Below are 19,467 nucleotides of genomic sequence, written 5' to 3' on the forward strand. Positions count from 1 at the left end.
TAGCGCGCATTTGATGGAAGCATTTGTTATAAGCTTTCCTTCTTGGATTAGTAGTTCTGCACCCTCCTTGTACTGATCTGGTAGGTGTTACAACAGTGTCTCAAGGGTATCATAATGGGACCTGTCATATCTGGCTAAGAGTGCCTGAGTGTTGGCAATGCGCCAGATGTTAGCTGCCTGCGCTGCCACCCTTTTTCCTGAAGTCTCCAGTACTTTCGACTCTTTGTCAGGAGGAGGAGCATCACCTGTAGTCTGGGAGTTTGCTCTCTTACGTGCATTAGAAACAACTAATGAGTCTAATGGCAACTGTCCTCTTATATAAGTAGGGTCCACAGGTGCCGGTCTATATTTTTTTTCAATTCTTGGGTTTAATACACTGGCCCAGGTGGTTTCTTTAAAAATGTCACCAGCATGCTTAAGGACGCCTTTTAGCATGGGCAGGGTTTTGACTGCGTTCTGAAGTGGAAAAGGTGTCAACCAGAAAGTCTTCCTCCACAGTGTCAGCATGTAGTTGCAAGTCATGGTTACTTGCAGCTCTTTCAATGAGGGCGTTAAAGGCAGTAGTGTCCTCAGTAGGAGATGTTTTTACACTACACATGTGTGTCAGGGGCAGACTGTGGATCTTTTGGGTCAGTTGGGTCTGCCCATGGTTGGCTTTGATCATCGGGATCAGTGTCCACATGATAAGTGTCATCCTCATTTTCGTCATCCCCTGCATCCACATCTGAGTATGTGGGTGAAAAAGTCTGAGGGTCTTGTCCATAGGATTGGAGAGGTTCCACAAGAGCTGGCGATGTTGTTGAATCCCTCTTCTTTTTTAAGGGAATCCTGTATGACTCCATGGGTGTTTCTGGTATTATCTTCCTTTTATATATGGATAGTCTACCAGTTACCGAGTCGATGAACTGCCTCGACTCCTGTTCTTCAGGCTCCTATGTGGCCTCCACTTCCATCGACACTTTTTTAATTGCTCCGATACCTTTCTTTGGTTCGAACATTTTCGGACGCTCCGTCGGTGGCACCCCGAATTTGATTGGTGTTGATGCGGTTTGAACGTTTCCGACCAGCTTCGGTGTTGGGGCCTTCTTCGGCCCGACCACTGTAGCCTTATCTTTGATGCGTTGGAGTGACTCCGACACTTCTTTGGCTATGAATGGGCTCGGCTGCGTCGACTCGACAGGGTCCTTGGAGCCAGTCTTTGTCTTGTCCACAGGCCTAGACCGAGGATCGAACCCTTCCTTTGGTTCGGGCCTTTTGTGAGTGTCGTCTCCCTTCGGTGTCGGCTTCGTTGGCTCTACAGCCTTGACTTTGGTCTTCTGTACCCCGATCTTTTGCTCGATGACCTTTTTGAGTTTATCGGTATCGACTGCCTTTTTTTGTTTCTTCGGCTCCGAGGGGTTCGAGGCCTTGGAGCCGACCAGAGCCAGCTGCACTTTCGGTTTCGGCAGTGATGCTTTCGATTTCGATTTCTTTGGATCGACCAATGGCGGTTTCGATACCGATGGCTTTTTATATACGTTCGAAGCCGGGCCTGTATGCGGGGCTGTAGAACGATTCTGTAGATCTTGGGTAAGGCCTTGTGGCGATCCCTCGACCTGAGCCTTATTGAGCGCTTCATCGTCGGCCCCCGTATAACCGGTTGGGCCTAGCTCCTCGCCTGAGCTATCTTCTACGGCCCCAAGGGCCTCTGCGTCGTCTCCTACCTCATCCACGACGTTTTCGTCTTCTTCTAATACTTCCTCGTCTTCGGCGTCGTACTCTGAGTCATGGTCCGGAGCCGGATCAGAGTGTTCTTCCTGATCCTCCAGATCAACGACCTCTTCATCTTCGGTCCTGAAGATGTTTTCTGGAACAGGCGCGGATCTCTTCGACTCCAATCGAGCTGCGCGTCGAATCCGAAGAGTTTTTTTCGACCTGAACCGGGCACAAGCCATACAGTTGGCTTCGTTGTGATCCGGAGACAGGCACTTAATGCACACCGGGTGGACATCGATGTGCGGGTATTTTGCATTACAAAGTGGACACCTTTTGAATGGGCTTCTTTCCATCGTGGATCGAAGATCGGGTCGAGTGTGGAAAAAAAACGGCTAATTCGTCGATGTCCTCTCGAAGCAAAGTTATCGGTACCGAACGAAACAATACCGACGGTGTCGAAAGCCTTTTGGCTTTGTAGAAAGTTTTCCTAACTTGAGCTAAGATAGAAACATCCGAACACAATGGCGGAAAAAAACAATCTGAGGATGGAGAGGATGCCCATGCGCACTGTAGTCCAGGGGAGGAGCCACCTATCTCGTGATACTTCGAAGACTCTTCCAGGACAACAATGTGCAATCATTCGGACCCAAAACTAAGCGGCGATCTATGCACAGATATGAATTCAGCACCCCACATGCCTCGAACCTGGGAAGGCAGAGTGGGCTAAAGAACGCTGATGGATTAAACCCAGATCTGTTGACTGGGTGTGAGTGTTTGATTGGTTCTGATGCTCCGTTCATCACAACCCACTTTTGTACCGCTTTGTTCGCCATAAGTTGGCAGGGTATGCTCAGACGTGAGTCCCTTGCTCACTTTGCCACTGGATTCAAGCAAGCCTAGCTGAAGACGGCTGTAATGCCAGAAACCGGTCCTAGGAAGCTTGTTTCCGGTCCAGGGAAGGCATGGCTTGGCAGTTCGGGCTGGACTGTTCCCATGAGGCACAGTGTCAGACTGATTTGCATATGGCCATGTCTGAACTGGGGTGGCAGAGTGGGCTAAAGAATGGTGATGGATTAAACCCAGATCTGTTGACTGGGTGTGAAACGCTCCGTCCATCAACACCCCCTTTTTTACCACCACCCCCTTTTGTACCGTGATTACCTCTTTAAGCATAGGCAAAATAGAGGTGGATCTTTGTGAGGTTTCAAAACTGACTATTAGGAAATCCTCTTCCACAGGGTCTGTATGTAAGTTAACCATGTGGTATTGGGCAGCTCTGTGGAGTAGCTGATTAAAACCTGTTGTGTCCCCTGAAGGGGAAGGCCTAGAGGGATAGATGTCCTCCTGTAGAACATTAGGGACATCTGGCATGTTGTAATCGTCCCAGGGATCAGGGGAAGAAGGTGGACTAGGATCCCTTAGTGGCTTCTCATCTGCACCCCCGTGTCATTAGAGGTGTCATCATCATCATCTGGTGGAGGAGATGGTGTAGGAGAATGGTGTGGTGGGGGAGCTGGAGGAGAAGGTGGTGGAGAAGGGACCCTAAGGGGAGATGTGGCAATGTCACTCTTTTTTGGTGGTGGGGCCGGTGCAGGCGTAACCAATGGTCTCTTCTTTGAACTTAGGGTGAGCTGACCAGTTTTAGGGTCTTTTAGAAGAGTTTTCTGTCTACGGTCTGGTGTAAAGAGTTTTTCGGATGGAGACTGGTCTTTCGGCGTGACTTTTTCGGGTCGGTAGACTTACGCGGCACCGACTTCGGAACGGTTTTGTGGTCTTTTGACTTGGAACCGTGATGTTTTACTGCCTCTGTGGCTGTCTGTGGAACCGGATGTTTTTCGGTTCCTAAGGGTGTGAATCCGAACTTTTAGGGAGCAGCTTTTTGCTCGGCTCCAAGTGTTTTTTCAGAGTCGATGGGTCGGTGCTTGTAGATTTCGGTGCCGAGTGCTTGGATGTGGAGACAGCAATCGGCACAGAGGTGGAGGGCGGTTTCTATTTCAGTGCAGGTGACCGGGTTTCAGTACCGATGGCAGACTGACTCAAGCACGAGTCGCCTGAAGGCTTAATAGGGTTCTTTGCCGAGCCCGGGGTGGGGGGATGGGAAGCAGTCTCTCGGTGTGCACCTGGGCCCGAAGGAGGCCTTTTTGTATGGTGTATGGTGTATGGAGGGGGTCAGGGTCGACGTCTTTACTTAGGACCCACTGCGCAGGAGTGAGTTATTCGACGTCGGAGTCCTCGGATTCAGAGGCGCTGATGAGGAGTTCTTCGATCCGCTCCTGTCCTGGAACGCCGACGCCCTCTTGGAAGATGTCATCGAGAATGGATGCAGACGAGCGAGCCATTGTTCTTTGAGCTCGACGATCCCGAATGGTCTTCTTGGGAGCGGAAAGAGGCACAAGCTGCACAGTCTCTGGCCTCGTGCTCCGGTGAAAGGCAGAGGTTACACTTGCACACCTCATGCAGATCAGTGAGGGAAAACTTCGACCCACATTGAGGACACTTCTTAAGTGGAGCCAGATGCCAAGGCCCAGGTAGGCCCGAAGGCCCTCGTCGACAATCGGAATCAAGGACTTCGAAGTTGGAGAGATGCGCGATGACTGGGGATCATGATCGAAAACAATACCGTAGAGAGGGTGAGGGATAGCGTGTCGAAAGTGGAATCAGTGCCGGTTCCAAACTTGGGTGCGAGAAACACATCCGAGCCCGATGGCGGAAAAAAACAATCTGAAGATGGAGCTGAAGCCCATGTGCACCATAGTCCAAAGGAGGAGTCACCTAATTCGTGACTTCCAAAGACTTTACCAAGACAAAAACAACTGCAAACATCTGATCCGTACACCAGATGGCGATCTATGCATAGTGTGTGATCTGCAGCTCATATGCCTCGAACATACATTTACTCATGATCACATTAAATGAAGCTGCCCTAACTACCAACACTTTGTGAAAACACTACCCCGCTCATCAGCCTGAATGGAAAAAGTTCAAACTGACCGTGCTGGAAGCCGACAGTAACATCTGCGGGCTGGTATAACTAAGGAGAAAGTAAGTGTCCTGGAGGCAATGATCCCAACCATCCCCATGTTCATCCCAGCAGAACATGGATCCGAGACAGTATCTTAACCTTGTATAATAAACAAATAAGTTCAAAAGTCAGATCAAGGATGGATTTCAGACCTTAATCCTTCTTGGGGGTAAGAAGTATAAGGAGTAAAACCCTTTCTTCCAGACGAATCACTTGGTCAACCCCTCTGTTTAGCAGGGCAAGGTCTTCTCCAGAATCGAGGTGGAAGCAGGGAACATTTTCTAGGGGGAGGGAGGGCAGTACAGAACAAGAAGGGTAGGGGGTAGCCTTGTTGGCCAACTGGATGACACTGAGGTCAATTGTGATCAACTTTAAATTGGTGGATAGTAGTACAAATAAAGAAAAAATGTGATACAGCAGAGGATGAAGGCGACTGGATCTACTGCTGCTCTTGACCTTTGAATAGACCCCTGCCTCAAATGGAGCATTATGTGTGTGGAGGTGTCTTTGCCAGGAATGCTGAGTCCTGGAGAAGCCCCTGAACCTTCCGTATTGTTTGTGGAACTCCTTTTGCAGGAGAAGACCGATCCCGTGAGCAGGCTTTATTTGTGCTATTCTTGAAGTACTTAATAGAGGAGTCAGCCTTTTCATCAAAAAACGCTTACCCTCGAAGGGCAGGTTTTGTATTGTAATCGTATTTATATAGTGCTTACTACCCCTGACGAGGCGCCAAATCACTTTTCGGTGAGTAGCACGCTACTTCGGAACCCAAAAAGGATTAGTGGTGGATTAGTAACGAGCAGTGGACATGTGAATCGGTTAGTTGGCTTGAAGAGGATAAAGGGGAGATAGAAAAGGGAAGAGTCTAGAAAGTGTATTGGGAGATCATACAAGTAAGATGAGGTTTTGGGATGAGTCAAAGGAGGGATAGGCAAGAGAAGAATTTAGAAGAGATGGAGGGAAGAATCTATAGAAATGGATATGGGAGATCAGAGTAGTAAAAAGGAGTTTTGGGGTGAGTCAAAGGAGAGATAGGCGAGGGAAGAATTTAAAAGGGTTGTTTGCAAGATCATTGTAATAAAATGAGGTTCGGGGTGATCCAAAAAGAGAGAGAGGAGGGAAGAGTCTAGAAAGGGTTATTTTGAAGATCATAGTAGTAGAATGAGTTTTAGGATGAGTCCGAGAGTGGAGATAGGACATATATTGGGAGAGGTATAGGGTGAAATAAAGAGTAGTGCATTGGAGATCCCATTTTTGTTTTACAGTAGGAGTGAAGTAATAAATATATAGATACATAATACATATGATACATATTTATATAAAAAATACGCATATCTAGATACATACATATAATCAAATTAAATGTTTATATACACACACACACACACACAGATATGCTGTATACTAGTGTTTGAGTATGGGGTTATGTAGGAAGGATCAAACTCTTGATTAGTCTTCTGAAGATAACATAGTTATCCGTGGGTCTTATGTTTGGGGGAAATGAATTCCATAGTTTGACTGCTTGAACAGAGAAAGATGTGCCATCTATGTTTTTTTCCTAGCATGGTGGAATTTTGAAGTGAGGTGCGGGGGCAGATGTTCCTTTGTTGAATGTATTTGATGATTTTATTCCTGATGAAAAGCACTCCTATTCCATGTATTACTTTGGAGGTGATACAAGGCAGCTTGAATGTGGATCTTCTGGTAACCAATGTAGAGCCCTCAAGGTAGGGGAGATATGAGCTTGTGGCTTTACTTGTAGGAGTAGTCTGGAAGCAGAGTTCTTTATCTGTTGTAGTCTTTTCATAGTTGAAAAAGATGATCTGTGGTAGAGGCTGTTGGTGAAATCAAGTTTAGACAGTACAAGAGCGATAGTGGCTTGAACCTTGGGTGGAAATCCCAGGTGGGGGGGAAGATGTGTCACAGAGTTTTCATAGTTATGAAGCTTAATCTTGCTAATTTGTTCACTTGGGCATTTACTGATAACTTGGAGTCCATGGTAATTCCAAGCTTTCTTACTCCTTAGATATTTTAGAAGGTGGTCTCAGATCGTCAGGCCAGGTCAAAGTGGGTCATAATGTTTCCAATCACCACATGTGAGTATCTCTGTTTTGGAAACATTCAATTTGAAATGGCTCAATTTCATCTACTGATCAATGGCTCTGAGGCAACTGAAGCTTTGAGTTTCCAATGTTGTTACAGCTTTCCAGTTTAAGAAGCATTTGTGTGTCATATGCAAAGTTATAGCAAGTAAGTGAAAATTAATTTATGATTGCCGGTAATGGCTTCATGTAGATGATGAAAAGCATGGATGAGATTATGGAGCCTTGAGGACCCCTGCTTATGTGAGATATGGTTTGGATAAAAAAGGTGACAAATGGATGGCATTTGTTCTTTTTTGAAGGTAGGATGTGAGCCAGTCGAGGGCAATCTCCTCTATGCCGGCTTTGTAGAGCCTTTGGATTAGTGTCATGGTCAACTGTGTCGATGGCAGCTTAGAGGTCCAAGAGAAGTAGTACAGCAACCCTGTTGTCCATCCAAGTGGCATTGACCTCTCTCAAAAAGCCACTAAAAGGCATCCAGGCATGCTGTGCAATGTGAAAGCCATGCTCATGTCACAGTAACTACAGAATCCAAAACAGACTTCAGAATCAGTTTTGAGTAATTTTAACCAATTTGGAAAAGGATTCCTGTATGTATTCAGAGAGGGCTCCCTTAAAATGGAGTAAAGTTTCAGTGTCTGAAGCAGATGACTGGATTCCTTGCAAAATCTTAGTCTTAGGCACTGTTAAAGTTTTTCTGAATGTAAAACTTGTTAAACAAATAATTTGTGAATAATAATGATTTTTCTGAATATTGTCGTAACCGATGCACTTAAAAGGATTTTATTTAGAGATTAAGAAATGTTTATTAATCTACTTTAGTTATGCCAAGTTTTCATAGAGACACTATTTTATTAAAATGGATGCTGTATTTGTAATTCTATTCAACTTGCTCTTCACCCCTCCCAATCAATTTAGTGTTCTCTCCCCATTTTGACACTGTGACACAATAGGTTATTTTCCTTTTGAGAACATGCATTAAGAATTAAGTTTTTCATTGTATTCCTAATGTAACTTTTATAAATGTCATTTCACTGAAGGTTTGGATGAAGTGTATAAATCTTTGTCTGAGAATTTTTCACATTATGTTGTACATCTCCAGACTGTTGTTGCTGTGGAAGCTAATGGAAGATGTTCTCTAACTCCTCTTTTGAACTGGGTTAGTGCTAAAAAATGTCTATGGCTGTCGGGATTCAGATTTGTCCAAAATGGTTATCATTAGTAATGCCATGCTGAATTTGCAAACTTGCTCATTTTTTATGCATAAAATATGTGTAAAAACCATTGACTTTGTGGGTGAGCCAGACTTTTGGTGTGGAGACGGAAAGTGTCTGAGCCTCCAGAGTTGCCAAGTTTGAAAGAGTAGGTCTGCTCCTGCGAGTTCTGTCAAAAAGGTGTCCAATACAGCCAGACAGAAAACTTCCACTTGTGTGGAATCAGCAGATGGAATCAGAAATTCAGGTTGTATCTTCTGTAGCTTGGAAACTGGCACCAAGAATGAGCCTAGCGTCTAGGAACGGCATTGTGCCTCAGAATGGGCCGAGAAACTGTATTGTTTATTTGAGGAAAAGGATTTGTTTGTCCTATTGGGCTTTTCAAGTTTCTAGGAAGATCATCCCCTCTCCAGTGACTTATCTGAAGGAGAAGCATTATGCTTTGACATTTACCTCCATGAACTGGCAAAAACAATTGGCAACCTGATGGCTTTCGAGGGCATAACTTGACATAAGTGGCAGGCCCCTTCATTATTACCAGATTTAAAATGTCACATACAGATGTCATGCAACTATGGCAGGGTTTGAATGCTGGAACATTTGAGGCAATATTTGACCTAACTGCTGTTGAAGCTGGAAGAAATGTTGGCGGTGAAGGACAAGAGTGCTCCAGACTTCGTTAATGAGACACATACATAGGAAATTACCTCAGTGTGTATGACTAAACGTATTTCAGGCCAGTGGCGTAAAGTTGGGTCGCAACTGAAGCCATGTGGTGCCCCTAGCGGCACTGGCGAGCTACTGCTAGGGTTAAGTTTTTCTGAACCAGTCTGAAACCTGGGGAGACAGGTCTTAAGGTGCGGAATAAGTAGGTAGATTTATCCTTTGGAAATTATTAGATTGTAATAGGACTAGTAGGAAAAATTAAAATTTTTTATAAAACAGTACACCGGTTAACAATAAATTTTATTAGCTACAGAGCTTCCTGACCAGAAAAAGAGCTGCCTGTGGAACAGGGACAGAACACATTGCTAGAGATAGCCACAACCGTAAAGCTTATTTGTGATCTGCAGTTTGCCCAATTCATATTTTTCAGAGGGTGGTTTCCTTTCAGGCGCATTTGCTGAGGGAGACGAATATGCTACTTACCAGTATGCATCTGTTCTTGGCATGTAGGGCGGCTGACATTCATATCTGTGCATAGATCGCTGCCTAGTGTTGGGTCCGGATGATCGCACATTGTTGTCCTGGAAGAGTCTTCGAAGTATCACGAGATAGGTTGCTCCTCCCTTGGACTACAGTGCGCATGGGCATCGACTCCATCCTCAGATTGTTTTAAGCCATTGTGGCCACGATGGAATGAAACTATGTGAATGATGACCATGCTAGAAGTATGTGTGAATGCTGCAGCCGCTACAGGCGCCGGGGAGGAGGGCGGGCGATATGAATGTCAGCAGCCCTACTTGCCAAGAACAGATGCTTACTGGTACGTAGCATATTCGGTTCGAGGCATGTGGGCTGCTGAATTCATATCTGTGCATAGAATACATAGCAGTCCCTCCATTAACGGTGGCTGCCTGTGCCAGCTGCAGCAGTTTGGAAAAGTGTTTTTAGAACAGCCTGCCCTACAGCTGCCTGCTGTTTGGAGTGCACATCAACACAGTAATGTTTTGTAAATGTGTGTGTGGTAGACCATGTGGCTGCTCTACATATGTCTTCCAAAGGAATATTTCCAAGGAAAGCCATGGAGGCCCCCAACTTTCGGGTGGAGTGGGCCCGCGGTGGAATGGTGAGACTGCGCTTGGCTTTTTGATAGCAGATCTGAATACATTTAACGATCCACCTGGCTATACCAGCCTTGGAAATGGGGTTGCCTTTGTGTTGTGGCACAAAGGCAACAAATAGTTGTTTAGTCTTCCGAAAATCTTTGGTCCTATCAATGTAGTACATTAGGGCCCTCTTGAAATCAAGTGTGTGAAGCATCCTCTCCGCAAGTGACTCTGGATTTTGGAAGAACACAGGTAGTTCTACAGTCTGGTTGATATGGAACTGAGAAACTACCTTAGGAAGGAATTTAGGGTTAGTGCGAAGCACCACTCTGTTGGAATGAATTTGAAGAAATGGCTCTTGGATAGTTAGTGCCTGGAGTTCACTAACTCGTTGTAGCGACGTAATTGCTATAAGGAAAGCCACTTTCCATGTCAAGAACAGAATCTCGCAGGAATGAAGTGGTTCGAAAGGGGGACCCATCAGCCTGGTGAGGACCACATTTAGGTTCCACTCGAGAGCTGGTGGCGTCCGCGGAGGAATGACTCTTTTGAGTCCTTCCAGAAAGGCTTTAATGGCAGGCACCTTGAAAAGTGAGAGGTGCTGTCTGTTTTGGAGATAAGCAGCCATTGCGGATAGATGTATACGAATGGAAGCATAGGCCAGATTACATTTGTACAGATGTAAGAGATAACAAATGATGTTCTGAATAGATGCATCCAGCGGGTTAATGTTGTGGTCTGCACAATAAATGACAAACCGCTTCCATTTTGCCGCATAGCATGCTCTGGTGGTGGGCTTTCTTGCCTCCCGGATTATGTCCATACAGTCAGGAGGTAAGTTGAGGTAGCCAAACTCTAAGAACTCAGGAGCCAGATCGCCAGGTTGAGCTGCTGCGGATCTGGATGCTGAATGTCGCCATGGCTCTGCATCAAAAACCTGGGTGTGAGGCGCAGCCTTTGATGCAGTACCACGGACAGTTCCAGAAACGTGGTGTACCATGCTTGGCGAGCCCACGTAGGAGCAACCAGGATGAGAGTCATCGAGTGCTGCTTCAACTTGCGTGCCACCAGCGGTATTAGAGGTGCTGGGGGAAAAGCGTATGTAAATTTGCCTGACCAGTTCATCCATATCGCATTGCCCTGCGACTGTGGGAACCTGGCGGCAAAGCTTTGGCATTTTGCGTTCTCCTTTGTTGCAGGTGGGACTTTGGATAATTCAGTGAGAATCCCAGATCGTGAAGAAGGTGAATAGTGTGGGACATGTGGGCGGCACACTGCTGGGCTGACTTTGCCTGAATGAGCCAGTCGTCCAGATAAGGGTAGACGTGAATGTTTTGTCTCCGCAAGTGTGCCGCCGCCGTCGCCAGACACTTTGTAAACACCCTGGGTGCCGTGCTGACCCCGAAAGGTAGAACCTTGAACTGGTAATGTTGGTTTTGGATGGTGAACCGGAGGTATTTTTTGTGTGACGGGTGCAGCGGAATGTGAAAATACGCATCCTTTAGATCTAAAGTTGCGAGAAAATCCCCTTGACTGAGCAACGGAAGTACCTGTGGTCAGCATGTGAAAATGCTCCGATAGAATGTACTGATTGAGGGGTCTGAGGTCCAGTATGGGTCTGAGGGACCCGTCCTTCTTTGGGATCAAGAAGTACAGTGAGTAAACTCCTGTGCCTCTTTCTTTCACAGGCACAAGCTCGATTGCCCCTTTTTGCAGCATGACAAGTACCTCCTGCTGCAATAAGTGCAAATGCTCGGCGGACATAGGACGGTGTCTTGGGGGTATGTTGGGTGGAGTGGATATTAACTCCAGACAACAACCGTACTGTATGAGCTGTGTGACCCACCTGTCTGTGGTGATGGACTTCCAGACTGGCAGGAACTGTTGAAGTCTCCCCCCGACAGGTGTTGCATGGTCGGGGGGCAGTGACAAGGCGTCACTGTTTGTTAGTGGCGGAGGATCTGGAGTTGTTGTTACCACGACCTCTGCCTTTGGCGCGGTTTCCACGATATCCACCTCGACTCTGTTTGGTGTATGTGGTCTGCGTGCCGCCTTTATAGTACTGTGTGGTTTGGGAGAGCTGGCCTCTGGAAACACCTCTAGTACTTGAGCGACGAAAAGAACCACCCCGGAACTGCTGGGACTGTAGAGCCCCCATGGACTTAGCAGTTTCAGTGTCCTTTTTGATTTTCTCCAAGGTGGTGTCCACCTCTGGGCCAAATAGATGATCAGGGTTTACGGTCTGATTGAGAATGGTGGTCTGTATTTCTGGCTTGAACCCGGAGATTCTGAGCCAGGCATGTCGTCTCAGCATGACACTCGTGTTAATAGCTCTGGCCGCGGTGTCAGCAGCGTCAAGCGCACATTTAATAGAAGCATTTGATATGAGCTTCCCTTCTTGGATGAGCATCTCAGCTGCCTCTTTGTATTCATCTGGCAGGTGTTGTAACAGGGTCTCAAGTGTGTCGTAATGTGCCCCGTCATACCTGGCTAGAAGTGCCTGTGTGTTTGAAATGCGCCAGATATTGGCCGCTTGAGCTGCCACCCTTTTCCCTGATGCCTCAAACACCTTAGATTCCTTATCTGAGGGAGGAGCATCACCCATAGTTTTTGAATTAGCCCTCTTCCGGGCATTAGAAATGACAAGAGAGTCCAACGGCAACTGTCCCTTGATGTAAGTAGTGTCTCCAAGCGCCGGCTTGTACTTCTTTTCAATTCTGGGGTTTATCACCCTGGCTCTCGTAGGCTCCTTAAAGATTTCCCTAGCATGCTTCAAGACACCCTTCAACATAGGCAGAGTCTTGACAGTCCTCTCTGAGACGGAAAAGGTGTCAAAAAGAAAGTCCACTTCAATGGGGTCAGCATGGAGCTGGACGCCATGATTCTTAGCTGCTCTTTCAATGAGGGCATTAAACGCAGCCGAATCCTCAGTAGGCGACGTTTTTACAGCATACATTTGAGTGTCTGGGGTAGAGTGAGGATCACCTGGGTCAGCAGCAGCTGCCCAGGGTTCATTGGTATCATCTGGTTCAGTCTATACAGGATAGCTGTATTCATCATCATCACCTTCCCCAGTGTCCACATCTGAATAAGTGGGTGAGACATCATGGCCACGTGGAGAAACTGGTTCCACAAGAACAGGTGTCGGAGTAGAATCCCTTTTCTTCTTCAGTGGAATTTTATAGGACTCCATTGGCTGTTCTGGGGCGATTTTCCGCTTATAAAGGGAAAGTCTGCCTGTTTCGGCATCGATAAACTGCTCCTGTTGCTCTTCCAACGAGGATTGTCGATGCTTTAAGGCCGGGACCACTGTTGTCGACTTCGGCACCGAGGACACCTTCTCGGGCACGTTGGTGGCCATTTTAGGGGCGAAAGCCTTCGGCGCCACTTTCGGCGGTAGCGTGAAGTGAATGGGCGTCGACGTCTTCTGAGGTTTATCGACAGGCTTCGAAGGTGGAGGATCTTTAGGCCCGACACTTGAGGCCTTGTCCTTGATGCGCTTTAGGGAGTCTGCCACTTGCTTGGAGAATGAGGTTGACGGCTGCATCGACTCGACGGAATCCCTCGAGGCACCACCATACGTGGACTCGTGGTTCAGTCCGCTTTTGACCTTGTCTTGTCGACGCGGAGGCTCGAGAACTGTCGGATCACCGAGCCCTTTGTCGGTGTCGACCGTCTTTGGCGCCGATTTGTTCGGCTCGACTGCCTTGACCTTTGTCTTCGGCGTGCTAGACTTCGCCTCGACGCCCTTGAGCGGTTTCTTCGGGTCGATAACGCCCTTCTGCTTCGTCGGTGCCGACAGGTCCGAGGACTTTGAGCCGACCAAAGCAATACGCCCTTTTGGTTTCGATGGAGGCATCAGTGCTTTCACTTGCGTCGAGACCGGTGCTTTTACTTTCTGTTTCGATTTCGCAGGGTGCGGCTCCTTCGCAATGTCCGAAGCCGAGCCCGAAAGCGGGGCCGTAGAACTTATTGGAAGATCTTGGGTAAGGCCTAGTGGCGATCCCTCGACCTGAGCCTTCTGAAGCGTTTCGGCCCCAATGTCAGTTTGAGTTAGCTCCTCGCTCGAGCTATCTTCCATGGCCCCAAAGGCCCCGTCGTCGTCTCCTACCTCGTCGACGACTTCTTCCGCGTCGAGCATTTCAACATCCGCGTCGTAGTTGGAGTCGACCTCCGACGCGGGATTTGACAGGTTCTCCTGAACCTCCCGGGCAGCTCCTTCATCATACCCTGCATCGAATATGTCCACAGGCGCTGGTGCAGTCTGCCGGGCTTCCTGGCGCGCAGCTCGTTGATGCAGAAGTATCTTCTTGGATCTAAAACGGGAACAAGCCATGCAGCTGGCTGATCCGGCGACGGACACTTGTTGCACACCGGGTGGACGTCGATGTGGGGATACTTGGAGTTGGACACGGGACAACTCTTGAACGGACTCCGTTCCATGATGGTTCGTCCATAAGGCCTCTGGCGTCGACCGGGCCTTCAGCGTCGAAAAGCACGCGGCTCTTCTGGAAATCCGGCTCAGAACTGAGCTGGAAGAATCGGGCACCGAACGCAAGACCATACCAACGAAAACCTAAAGGCCTTTTGGCCTTAAGAAACTTTTATATTGATTCCGACTAGAGTGAACCAATATACATCCGAACCCAATGGCGGAAAAAAACAATCTGAGGATGGAGTCGATGCCCATGCGCACTGTAGTCCAGGGGAGGAGCCACCTATCTCGTGATACTTCGAAGACTCTTCCAGGACAACAATGTGCGATCATCCAGACCCAACACTAGGCGGCGATCTATGCACAGATATGAATTAAGCAGCCCACATGCCTCGAACACATTTTAACTAAATGGGTGGTTTCACTTTGCTCTTCTCCACTAAAGCAGTGGTTCTTAACCTGTGGTCTGGGGACCCTGGAGATCTGTGATGCCTATCCAGGGGGTTCAGGGCTGCTTAGAAAATTAAATAATAACAGATTAATAAAGCCTATATAAATCAAAAAGCAACATGTGAAACTGTCAATTTTTACATTTTCTGTAAATGCGATGGAATTTCAAATTGGAGGCTAAAAATTAAGTTACTATCATCAGATTGATTCATGAGAGCAGTGCAAGTGCATCAAAAAGAATATAGTATGGGATAAGCATTGCCTCAATTGAAATTAGAATAGCACCAACCGCCCCTTTAAATCAAAAATGTGGATATTTGCTTGTGAACTAAACAAAAGATTTCATTATTTGTGTATTTATTTGACAAATGCTTGTTTACTTAATTTTGTTTTGTGGTTCAAATCACAAAAGTCAAACGCTAAGAACCACTGCATTAGAGGCTAGGCTTTTCTCAGACACTGATTCTAATTTTATGGATCAGACAGTTGTTGAGCATCGTGTCTTATAAATATAAAAAACGTCATACACGCCCCTGGTGAACTAGGCTGCACGTATATAGCTCGAGCTTTTGCGCATGGTGCTAACATTAGAAAGGACACTTAATAGCAATATACAACTGATCTAACTTAATACCATAACAGAAATTATCATTTGACCCACAGCCACCTTTCAGAGCACAACACACTTCACAATACACCAGGACAACAAAAGTGAACTGTTAAATTTAAACAAACCAAACTGAACCAGAGTGGATTAAATGTATAAAGTAATATGATGTGCTTTCACCAGAGCGGCATGGACTTACTGTTGGGATGTACGGCTCATCAGGGGCACAGTGATAATTCTGCAGTAAAGCCTGTAGCTGAAAAGAGTTCAGCTTAAAGCATGTATTGTTAATATTTGGAATGTCTTGCTGTGCATATTTATCCATGGTCAGCAGCGTTGTGGCCTGAAAAGAAGACAAAATGTGTGTCTAATTGCTTGTAGGGAGGCAACATAAAAATAACAAGCATTTGCAATGCAATAGGTCTCGCATTTGTTAAAGTTGGAGCTGTTGGCATTGAAAATGACTATGTTCTTTAATTTTCCATTTGTATTTGCAATAATAAATAGACTCCTTATAAGCAAAGTAACCTATTCATAATTGACAGAAATGCAAAAAGATAGAGCAGGTTATGCAGAAGATATGAAATATATGCAATAAAATGTAGTTAGTTGTTAATTTTAATACTGTAAAAGTTATGCAAATAGATTTAAAAAATATACGCACTTTTGTGCCATAACAAATACTTGGGTTGATGGTGGACGCTGCCACTGCAGTTTCTGGCCTGCATTTGGCTGGGGGCTCGATTGTTTTTAGCTCTTTGGGGTTGTGAGGGGTGTGATCTGTCCCCGGGGTATCAATTAGTGGTCTGGTTGCCCAGCCCACCTCATTCCCACAACCTCGTGGGCCCTAAAGGGATGGCTTACTTCTGGCATGGTTATTATAGATTATCTGAGTGAATCTGAGGAAGCAATGTTTTGGGGGACCTTCTTGTTACAAGTGGGATCTTTTATTATCTGGTTTCTGGGGATGTTAAGAACAAGGAGAGGAGTCACATAGTGGGCTCACAAAAATTGTGAATTGGGCTGGTTAAAATGAACATGTCTCCTTTAACGTAATCGGTATGGGGAGCATTAATATTTGCCAAGAACTGTATCTTGTTGATTGGTGAAGTATTTGTTTGTCAGTCATTAATGTTTTGCAAAATATGTTCTTGTTAAAAACAAGGCGAGAGATGTTTATCTCTAACAAAAGAATTCTACCTCAGATCAGTTCTTGTGTTGGCTGGTTGTTCCTTGGGGCTCAACACGGCACTTCAAGGGTCCCTTTCTTATGTTAGTGATACAAACTTATAAGATCCGAATGACAGCTCAGCTACAGAACATGTTTCTTCTGTGTAATATGACCTGCAGATCACGTTTTTGAATAACTGCAAGTCAATTGTGGCCTGTCATCCTTCCAAGGTTAAACATGTAACTAAGAAATAATCCAGAATTACAAAAAGAAGAAAAGGATGAACCTCGAATTCACGCAGTTCCAAAGATAACACTTACACAGAAATATACTATTTCTACTTAAAGTACTGGTTCTTATCAATGAAGACCGGACAGAAATAGCAAGCTTTTACATGGTCAAATGCTGAAGATTTTTACTATTAATATTTTTGATATTACATGGCGAAATTTTGACCACAGACCATTTTATTAAGTTACAAGCTGCTTAAAGAAATATATTTTAAATTATTAACAGGACCACCATTCATTGAACCTGCAAGAAAATGTTTGGCTTTTCTGTATAACCGTTTACATTTGTATAATAAATGAGGTACTGATCATTATTTTAACTCTATCTGGCACTTTGATAGGCTTAACTGTCTAAGGGCCAGATGTACAACTGTTGAACAAGTTGCTTACCTTCGGTAACGATATATCTGGAAGAAACAGCAGTTAGTATTAGATTCCTTACCTTAGAATATCCCCAGGCGTCAGACTGGATCCGGAAACTTTTGCGTAGCAGTACCCGTGTGCGTCGGTAGGTTTGCGCCGGGATGACGTCGCCGGAGTACTTAGACGCCGCCCTCGCGCGCTGACGTCAGTTCTTATACACAGCTTTTCCATGCCAGAAACGCAGAGCCATGATAAAAACCAACATTGGTGCCATGAAACTAGGGCCCTGAAAGGGGATGACCTTAACCCTAGATATCGGTTTGCAGAACGGGGAGGATGGGTGGGGCGGTAAGGAATCTAATACTAACTACTGTTTCTTCCAGATATATCGTTACCAAAGGTAAGTAACTTGTTCATCTGAAAGAAACAGGTTAGTATTATATTCCTTACCTTAGAATAGATACCCCAGCAATACCAAACCCGGTGGTGGGTCTGCGAACCAATAATCACACCAGAAAGTCCTGGAGGACGGAACGGCCAAAGAAGCCATTCCTCCGGCCCCGACTGTCCAGGCAGTAGTGTCTTGCAAACGTGTGCAGCGAGGCCCACGAAGCTGCCTGACAAATGTCCTGCAATGGGACTGCCCGACCCAGGGCAGGAGTAGCCGCCATAGCCCGAGTGGAATGGGCCCTCAGCCCAACAAGAGGTTCCTTCTTAGCCAAGGAGTAGCATGCCTTGATACACAACACGACCCGCCGCCACCGAGAGATGGTCCGCTTGTGTACCGCCCGTCCCTTCTTAGCGCCCACGTAACCAACAAAGAGTTGGTCATCCACCTGGAACTGGCGAGTGCGATCCAGATAAAACGAGAGCACACGTTTTGGGTCCAGATGGTGGAGCCGAACTTCCACCTTTGAGGGATGCGAAGGTGGGCAAGGTGATGGACTGCCTGATGTGGAAGGCTGAGACAACCTTGAGCAGGAAAGAGGGTCTTGTCCGCAACACAACCTTGTCTGGATGGATAGAAAGGAAAGGAGGTTTGGAAGAAAGAGCCTGGAGCTCACTCACTCTCCTGGCAGAGGTGATGGCAACCAGGAAGACAGTCTTCAGAGTAAGAAGGCGAAGAGGACAGTTATGAAGTGGCTCAAAGGGAGCGCACATTTGATAGGTAAGAACAAGGTTCAAGTCCCACTGAGGCATCACGAATGGAACAGGGGGGAACATGTGTGTGATGCCCTTCAAAAACCTATTTACAATTGGGTACTTGAACAAAGATGGCTGATCAGGTAGCCTTAAAAAGGCTGAAAGGGCAGAAAGGTAGCCCGTGAGAGTGCCCAGAGCAGAGCCCTGTTGGGCAAGTGAAAGAAGGAAGAGAAGAACCTCAGAAAGAGGGGCAGAGAGAGGATCCACAGCCTTTGCTGTGCACCATGCCACAAATCTGTTCCACCTGCAGGAGTATACCGACTTAGTGGAGGGACGCCTGGCTGCCAGAATCACAGTACAGACTTCAGGAGGCAAGTCAAATGGCCTCAACTGTCGCCGCTCAATCTCCAAGCATGTAGGTGGAGACTGTACAGGTTCGGATGGAGGACCGTCCTCTGCTGCTGCGCCAAAAGGTCCTCCTGAAGAGGCAGACGAACCGGGGGACCAACAGACATACTGAGTAGCTAGGGATACCAGTACCTCCGTGCACAGTCCGGAGCCACAAGGATAACTTGGGCCCAGTCACGCTTAATCTTCTTCAGCACTCTGTGCAGAAGTGGTATAGGCGGAAAGGCGTACAACAGACCGCAACTCCACTCGCAACGAAAAGCGTCTCCGAGCGAGTGCCGCCTTGGAAATTCCAACGCGCAGAAATGATGACATTGCGCGTTCTCTTCTGTGGCGAACAGATCTAACCAAGGCTCTCCCCATTGCAGAAAGAGGCCTTGCGCCACATCAGAGTTCAAACGCCATTTGTGATCCATCATGCACCGCCGGCTGAGTTCGTCCGCCCTGGGGTTCAGAGAACCTACCAGGTGTTGAACCACCAGAGTCACGCCCTGATGTTCCAGCCACTGCCAGAGGCGCAGAGCCTCCTGGCAGAGGGTCCACGACCCCACTCCGCCCTGTTTGTTGGAGTACCACATGGCGGTTGTGTTGTCCGTGAACACCTGCACTACGCTCCCCCGGACAGAGGGGAGAAATGCCTTCAGTGCTAGACGAATCGCCATCAGCTCTAGAAGGTTGATATGGAGCCGGGATTCCGCCGGAGACCAGAGGCCTCTGATCTCCGCCTCTCCCATGTGGCCTCCCCAACCTAGGAGGGACGCATTTGTCACAACTACGTGCTCCGGTTGGGTTAAGGAG

General features: G+C 46.8%; 1 protein-coding gene across 18 annotated transcripts in view; it reads right to left on the reverse strand.

The window, feature by feature from the left end:
• AFDN (afadin, adherens junction formation factor) overlaps positions 1-19,467 on the reverse strand; it is a 2,152,715-nt gene that overhangs the window by 1,014,542 nt on the left and 1,118,706 nt on the right. For all 18 annotated transcript variants that reach the window (XM_086927064.1, XM_086927054.1, XM_086927053.1 and 15 more), the window contains one exon: positions 15,494-15,637. In XM_086927064.1, the coding sequence (XP_086783190.1) occupies positions 15,494-15,637 (144 nt within the window). The remainder of the gene's footprint in view (positions 1-15,493; positions 15,638-19,467) is intronic.

The sequence above is a fragment of the Lissotriton vulgaris genome, chromosome 6 (genome assembly GCF_964263255.1).
Source record: "Lissotriton vulgaris chromosome 6, aLisVul1.2, whole genome shotgun sequence".
Lineage (NCBI taxonomy): Eukaryota > Metazoa > Chordata > Amphibia > Caudata > Salamandridae > Lissotriton > Lissotriton vulgaris.